Source organism: Bubalus kerabau, chromosome 16 (assembly GCF_029407905.1).
Source record: "Bubalus kerabau isolate K-KA32 ecotype Philippines breed swamp buffalo chromosome 16, PCC_UOA_SB_1v2, whole genome shotgun sequence".
Classification (NCBI taxonomy): domain Eukaryota; kingdom Metazoa; phylum Chordata; class Mammalia; order Artiodactyla; family Bovidae; genus Bubalus; species Bubalus kerabau.
In genome coordinates, this window is record NC_073639.1 from 47,643,735 (window position 1) to 47,651,616 (window position 7,882).

Below are 7,882 nucleotides of genomic sequence, written 5' to 3' on the forward strand. Positions count from 1 at the left end.
TTGACTGTATGCTCTGAAAATAATAAGAAATGAGCACAAAAAGTTACGAGGCTCACTAAGACATTGTTTGTTTGTAATGGCTACAAATAGAAATAAACTTATTTAAAATTTTGTTAAATTGAATTGATGATATATCTCTGTATTTTTTAAAGATAAGGGAAAGTTATCAAGTATTTAAATAGTGTATATAATATTTGAGGCTTCCCTGGTGGAAGCAGTAAAGAATTCTTTAAAGTGGTAAAGAATCCACCTGCCAGTGCAGGAGAGGCAGGAGACTTGGGTTTGATCCCTAGATCAGGAAGATCCCCTGGAGAAAGAAATGGCAATCCATTCCTGTATTCTTGCTGGGAAATCCCATGGACAGAGGAACCTGGCAGGCTACAGTCCATGGGATCAAAAAGAATCAGACATGACTTAGCAGCTAAACAACAACAACAATACAATATTCAAATTTTGTGAAAGAATATATGAAATTTTATTATACAATGGCTTAGTGAGAAGACAAACTTGGGTATCTGTTAAGCATATAGAATATGGAAAACAGAACATAGGGACTCAACATCTGATAATTTTAGCCAAGAAGCTAGAGGAGTCTCTCGAACAAATATACAGTATGTTAGACACAGTATTGTGTAATATTTGATACAAAGATATATAACAATAAAAGGGAAATATAGTACAAATACATATATAGCATTTTTCCCTGAGCATATTTTGAGAAAAATTAAATTTCCTGTTATGCTAAGTAGAGTATAACACAGTGAGTTATTTTTAAGTACTCCAACTACTTTTTACAGTGAAGCAAAATTCCTAGCCAAAAATATGGAATAGCTTAGCTTTGGGTACCCACTAGTTAATTTGATTTCATTTTAGATCTATTACTCAGACTCACCAGATTTTTCACTTTCATCCCCAAGTAGATGCTTAATTCATAACTATTTCTGTTGGAATTACTTCATAACAAACAGCTGTCCTCTCTCCCTCATTTATTTATTTTTTCAATCATTTATTTAAATCAGCATGAATTCAGAAAGTTTTTTTTTAATCCTTTGGGTTACAACCTGATATTATCATTATTTATGTTATTGCTGAAATAAAATTCATCATAAGAAACACTGAAGAAGTCAGGTCCTCTTTTATTTGGAGATTGATTAGATTTTACATTTCAGTGTCATGGAGGTATTTGCTTTTAGTCACCAACATTATAACAAGTAGAAGAATGGGAATGGATTGTATCTGTATACAGGAAAAATACAGACCTAACCTTAGTATGGGAAACCAGGAAAATGTCTTCTATATTTTTTGAGAGACCTTGTTCAAAGCTGTAGAAATGAAAAGCAAAAAAGTTTCCCTAGTAGCAGTCCCCACCAATAATGAGAAAACACTAATGATGGAGATAGGTGCAGCAGTCCAATGTGCCCATTGCCTGCAGGACTTGAAAGGTTGTTGTTGAATCACGCGAATACTCCGGGATTCTTGGCCCCCGGAGGAGAAGAATTCAATCCGGGGCCAGAGACGAGGCTTGATCGCTCAGAGCTTTTGTGTAATAAAGTTTTATTAAAGTATAAAGGAGATAGAGAAAGCTTCTGACATAGGCATCAGAAGGGGGCAGAAAGAGTACCCCCCTTGCTAGTCTTCAGCTGGGTGTTATATAGTCACTAGCAGTCTGTTAATGAAAGAAAGGAATGTCTTAAAATTTAGAATGGCACCAAATGGTTTATCTTGGGCCATAAAATAATTAACTTGAATCTTAAAGAAGGGCAGACCACCATACAAATAGTTTCATTTACATAGATTAGGGGAACAATATCTGAGTATAACATACTGGTTTGTCAAGTAGGTTTTGGGCCAAGAGGCGGAACCGACTTGGAGACAGAGTTTGGGGTAAAGGCGTAGTACATTAGCATAGCTTAAGACAAACATTTCCATAAGAAAAAGGCATTGGTTATCTCTAGGCTCAAGAATAGCTAACTTCAGGTGAAACCAGGTGTCATTATGGCAACACAGTATTTTAAGAGAAACCTCTCTTTAAATTTGTATAGAGAAGGAAAAAAATATTGCTAGTTTGTTTCCTCCTGCCGCTTAAGAGAGAGATAAAAATGTCTGACACTTGTAGGCTATTTCCTCCATTTGGAGACCCCTGGTCTTCCTGCCTGTTACCCTTTCATCCCCCCCTTTTCTTTTAGGAGAATTATGTTGCCTAGGGAAAAGGGGTGTCGTTCTCATTCCATCACTACTTCCGAGCTGACAAGGGGCGTTGTCCCTAAATTGGTGAGGCAACATATTCTCCTAATCCTCATATTGAGGATATCTGATCCAGGGGCCCAAAATAGTAGCTGGAGGAAGCTACAGCAGTAGCAGGAGTTTGAGCAACCATTTGTAACTTAAAAGCTTTCATGAGGCTAGAAACAAATCCAGTTATAAGATGCAGGGAGCAAACAGCAAGAACAAAACATTTAAAATCATAATTAAAAGTCACATTATGTCCATAGTTAAAGTGCAAAGTGTTGCACCAGTCCATTTTAGGGTTGGTAGATGTCATCAGATGAAGAAGAGGCATCGCATGTGATTGTTGTCGAAGGTATTCACAGACTTGGAGAAAGTCTTTTCTTTGGAGTGGGGATGTCTACCACGGGAAGCCTTCCACTGACGAAGAGGGGAGTGCTCCACAGACCCAGCAGTTTATCTTTTAGATCCTCTCGAGCTGTATGGTTTAAAGTTAGGAATTGAGAACAATCGTGATCAGGTGTTTCATTTTCCTTCTCAGGAAGGAAAGTGGCAGGATTTAAATTTTCACAAACTTTAAGCTTAGTTACTGGTCCTTTTAACAACAATGACTGATACTTAAGAAGTCTACTGTCTGTCATCCAAATATTAACCTTAGAATTTAAGATTCCACTCACATCATGAGAAGTCAGTACAGTAAGGTTTCGTCCATTAATTATTTTTAAAGCTTCAGGTGCTAATAAAGCCGCTGCCCCAATTACTCTTAGGCAGTGGGGCCACCCACGTGAAACTACGTCTAATTCTCTGCTTAGATAAGCAACAGGTTGCTGGTGAGGCCCTCGGGGTTGTGTCAAAACTCTCAATGCCACACCTTTTTTTTCAGTGACAAACAAATTAAATTCTGACCCTGTGGGCAAGCTCAGAGCTGGAGCTTGCAGGAGAGCAGTCTGAAGAACCTTAAAAGCCTTTTGAGTTTCTGGAGACCAAACCAGTTTGTCGGTTTGGGCCTGCTGAGTTTCAGCTATAAGTTTATATAAAGGCCGGGCAAGTTCCCCGTAACCCGGAATCCAAATGCGACAGTAACCTGTGATTCCCAAAAATCCTCTCAATTGTCTTAAAGTCATAGGTAGGGGGTGATTTAGTATAGGTTTAATTCTCTCAGGGCCTATGGCCCTAGTCCCTTCTGATATGATTAGGCCCAGATATCTAACCGATTGTTGACAAAGCTGAGCCTTTTCTCTTGATGCCTTATAACCACAGTCCGCCAGAAAGTTTAAGAAATCTTCTGAGGCTCGCGAACAAGCTTCCTCTGTCAGCACAGAGCAAAATATCATCTACATATTGTAACACCACTGTTTCAGAGCTATTAAAGTTTTGTAGATCTCATGACAAACTTTGTCCGAATAAATGAGGACTGTCACGAAATCCCTGGGGCAAAACTGTCCAGGTTAATTGAGAAGCTGGCTGCGTAGGGTCTTCAAAGGCAAATAGAAATTTACTTTCTTCCGCCAAAGGCACTGAATAGAAGGCATCCTTTAAATCAATTACTGAGAAATATTTGGCCCGTTCAGGAATTTCAGACAATAGAGTATAAGGATTAGGCACTACGGGGTGTAAAGGAACTACAGCCTCATTTATTATTCGTAAATCTTGAACTAGTCTCCATTTACCATTCGATTTCTTTATACCCAAAATAGGAGTGTTGCAAGGACTGTTACAGGAAATTAATAGTCCCTGTTCCTTTAAATTTTCAATGATGGGTTTTAACCCTTCCTTAACTTCAGGTTTCAGTGGATACTGCTTCTTATGTGGAAATACGTGCGGGTCTTTGAGCTTAACAACTACAGGAATAGCATTTTGAGCTCGACCCACAGATTTTCCATCCGCCCATACTCTAGGATTTACATTTTGTTCAACTAAAGCGAGAGAAAGGGAGGGCTCCATATTCATGAAAACAGAGGCATGGACCTTGCTCAGTATATCTCTTCCCAAGAGGGGTGAGGGAGATTCTGGCACAATCAGAAACTCGTGTGAAAACAGCACAGAATCCCAGTTGCAAGATAAAGAATAACTGAAATAATACCTTTTGGCTCGTCCAGACAGTCCCATTACGGAAGCGGATCGGGAAGAAAGTGGGCCAGGGGCTTCAGTGAGCACAGAATAAGTTGCCCCAGTATCTAAAAGGAAATCGACGGATTGGCCCCCCACAACTATTAATACCCGGGGTTCCTCCGGTGTAATTAGGACGGGAGCTTGTGTGGGGACCCCCGGGCACCTTCAGTCCTGATTGTCTTGAGAGTCCGACCAGGGAGACCTACGCCTCTGGGGGCAGTCTCTCTTCCAGTGTGGTCCTTTGCAGACCGGACATGGAGCCGGGGGCGGCTTAGATGCCTGAGGGCAATCCCGCTTGAGGTGCCCCTCCTTACCACAGTAGTAGCAAGCCCATCTCTTTTCACCTGGGCCCCTCTGGGCACTTTTCTCAGGCTGTTTAAGAACGTTTTTCATAGCCATGGAGAAGGCTTCCGCCTTTTTCTTTGTCTTTTTTTGTCTTTCTTTCTTTTCCTTATATTCTCTACCATAATAGACTGTCTGAGCCAGTTGTAACAGAGTATCTAAAGACTGATTTGGTCTATACGCCTGTTTTAATAGCTTACGGCGGATATCTGGAGCCGACTGAGTGAGAAATCTATCCTTTAAGATCACTTTTCTCTCTTCACTTTCGGGATCAATCTCAGTGAATCCGCGAAGGCCTTTTCTCAGTCTATCTAGGAATTTACCAGGAGCTTCTTTTTCCTCTTGTTCTATATCTGCCAATTTGCCATAGTTTAAAGGCTTAGAACGTGCCTGCCTAAGTCCTTCAAGAATACATCTAACAAAATGATTCTGATCCCATCTTCCTTTAGCTGTTGTAGTCCCAGTCTGGTTCTATAGTTGGGACCGCCTGATTCCCAGTGGGGAGGGCTGCTATCTCGTTCTCCCTCTTCCCTACTGATTCATTACCAAGCCATTCATCTCCATAAGCAACCGCTTTTCCCAAAACTCGAGTCTTTGACTCGGGAGTCAGCGTTTGTCCCAAGATATACATCACATCCTTCCAAGTGAGGTCATAAAGCAGAGTAACACCTTTAAAAGCTCTAATATATTTTTCTGGGTCATCTAAATAGTCTCCCATATCCTCCTTGATTCTTTGTATTTCTTGATAAGAAAAAGGCTTATTAACTCTCACAGACTGATTATTTCTCCCGGTGGGTGTTTCATAAAGAGGCAACAGCTTCTGTGGCTGTTCCTCAGTCTCTCTGGCTGCTCTGCGCATATGATCCCAGGGATAGATTGGAGAAACCTGTTTTTCCTCTTTGTCTCCTGTCCTCCATCTCATCTCTTACTTCGATGGTCTGAGTTTCTACTGAAACCAGAGTAGTCTGAGGTCGTACTAAGACAGGAGTTGTTTGGACCTCCATGTGGGCAGTTTGAATCCCAGTTTGGAGTCCCCAGCACGGGGGCAGAGTAAGAGGACAGGAGGGAGCTGAAGGTTTCACGCCCAAATCTATATCCTTAGGACATAAGTCTGACATATTTCGCAGAGAGTAAAAGGGCAACACATATGCTACTTCTACCCATTTCCCTTGTTCCTTACAGAACCGGTCTAATTGTAGAACAGTATTATACTTAAGAGACCCTCCAACTGGCCACCGTTCGCCATCCTCCAATGGATACCGTGGCCATGCAGTATCACATAGGAAGACCAGGTGTGTCTTCTTTAAGCCCTGGGGATCAAATCTATCCCAGTTTTTCAGGATACAGTTCAAAGGAGTGAGGCTGGAATTGTTAGCTCCCATCTGTAAGAGAGAAAAAAAGCGACCAGCGCCATTTTTTCTACCGAAGGCGTCCCTCCCTGCTCTAGATGGGGGTGTAGACAGACGTTACACCAAAAGCTTTTCCTTCCTGGTCGGACTTAGTCTGTCCCTTACCGACGCAGGCGCCGTACTCGTCCCTCCCGGTTCTACCACCGAGATGGGGTGGGGATGTACCAGGGGTAGACTTGATAGCATCCCTACTTGACGTCCAGCTCTTCACCCTTAACCTTGTTTGCCTCTGATGTCACCTGGGGTGAATCAGAGTAACCTTCCGGAATGCCTCCCAAGCTAAAACCGCTGTGGGAAACATTCGTCACCTGAGTGCCTGTGCATGACCCTGAGTATTTCCTGACTACAATAAGACCGACGCGAACATAAAACTGAGATGTTCTTTCCAAGCATCACCACACCAGTATAACAGCCTCCTCTGATCCACTAAGAGCCGGCGTTACCAAAGGAAAAAACCCATCACAGTCCCAATCTGAGTAACCTTTAACCTCAGAGATGTTCTGGGAGCTAGAGCTCCATCTAGCTTCCAAACTTTCGATTCCTAGCGAGGCTAGGCGCTTTCTTGAATACCAATCCAAGTTTGGGACCTAAGCCACAGTATACAGTAACAATATAGATCACAAGTCTCTTGAAAGTCTATGATCCGATAGATTAGGTTAGTACTTCTAATTCTCAAGGAGTTATGAAATGGTCAAAGAGACTGAAAAGTTTGACCGAGAAAGGCGAGTTCGGTCCACACGCTTTGCCCATTTCTGGTCGGTTCTCGAAGGAGACATTGGGTGCCTCTTGGCATTGGCAGGTTGGTATAATGCCCCGACAGGTTTCTCCCATAAGCCGTATGAGATCACTGTGGAACCGCAGAGCAGGGCCCCTTACTTGCTTCACGCAGAGCCTGCCATTCATTCACACAAGCACACGGTAGAGTTAGTAAAACACAGCAGAAAACGTGTTCGCTAAGAGAACAAAGAACTAAAGCTCCAAGCATCCTTACCTTGTCCTGAAGGATCCCGGACAAGCCCCCAAGATGAAAGGTTGTTGTTGAATCACGCGAATACACCGGGATTCTTGGCCCCCGGAGGAGAAGAATTCAATCCGGGGCCAGAGACGAGGCTTGATCGCTCAGAGCTTTTGTGTAATAAAGTTTTATTAAAGTATAAAGGAGATAGAGAAAGCTTCTGACATAGGCATCAGAAGGGGGCAGAAAGAGTACCCCCCTTGCTAGTCTTCAGCTGGGTGTTATATAGTCATAGCAGTCTGTTAATGAAAGAAAGGAATGTCTTAAAATTTAGAATGGCACCAAATGGTTTATCTTGGGCCATAAAATAATTAACTTGAATCTTAAAGAAGGGCAGACCACCATACAAATAGTTTCATTTACATAGGTTAGGGGAACAATATCTGAGTATAACATACTGGTTTGTCAAGTAGGTTTTGGGCCAAGAGGCGGAACCGACTTGGAGACAGAGTTTGGGGTAAAGGCGTAGTACATTAGCATAGCTTAAGACAAACATTTCCATAAGAAAAAGGCATTGGTTATCTCTAGGCTCAAGAATAGCTAACTTCAGGTGAAACCAGGTGTCATTATGGCAACACAGTATTTTAAGAGAAACCTCTCTTTAAATTTGTATAGAGAAGGAAAAAAATATTGCTAGTTTGTTTCCTCCTGCCGCTTAAGAGAGAGATAAAAATGTCTGACACTTGTAGGCTATTTCCTCCATTTGGAGACCCCTGGCCTTCCTGCCTGTTACCCTCTCAGACTTCCTCTGTATCCCTGAAAGGCTGCACTCTGCACT

At 42.1% G+C, this 7,882-nt stretch overlaps 1 protein-coding gene across 17 annotated transcripts; it reads right to left on the minus strand.

Moving 5' to 3' along the window:
- Nucleotides 1-451: 451 nt before the first annotated feature.
- Nucleotides 452-7,882, minus strand: LOC129629878 (uncharacterized). Of its 17 annotated transcripts, none has more exons than XR_008703362.1 (3): nt 7,081-7,862; nt 5,941-6,062; nt 452-2,704 (listed from the first exon to the last, which is right to left on the minus strand). XR_008703362.1 is itself a non-coding variant. In XM_055550083.1 (2 exons), exons 1-2 carry the CDS (start codon nt 3,558-3,560, stop codon nt 2,586-2,588), a joined length of 582 nt encoding a protein of 193 aa, XP_055406058.1. In that variant the 5' UTR covers nt 3,561-4,303; the 3' UTR covers nt 452-2,585. The 17 variants fall into 17 exon arrangements, 1 of the variants encoding a protein (XP_055406058.1); XR_008703371.1 differs by lacking the exon at nt 7,081-7,862 and adding an exon at nt 6,195-6,769 and having other exon boundaries at nt 6,026-6,062; XR_008703363.1 differs by lacking the exon at nt 7,081-7,862 and adding an exon at nt 6,195-6,769.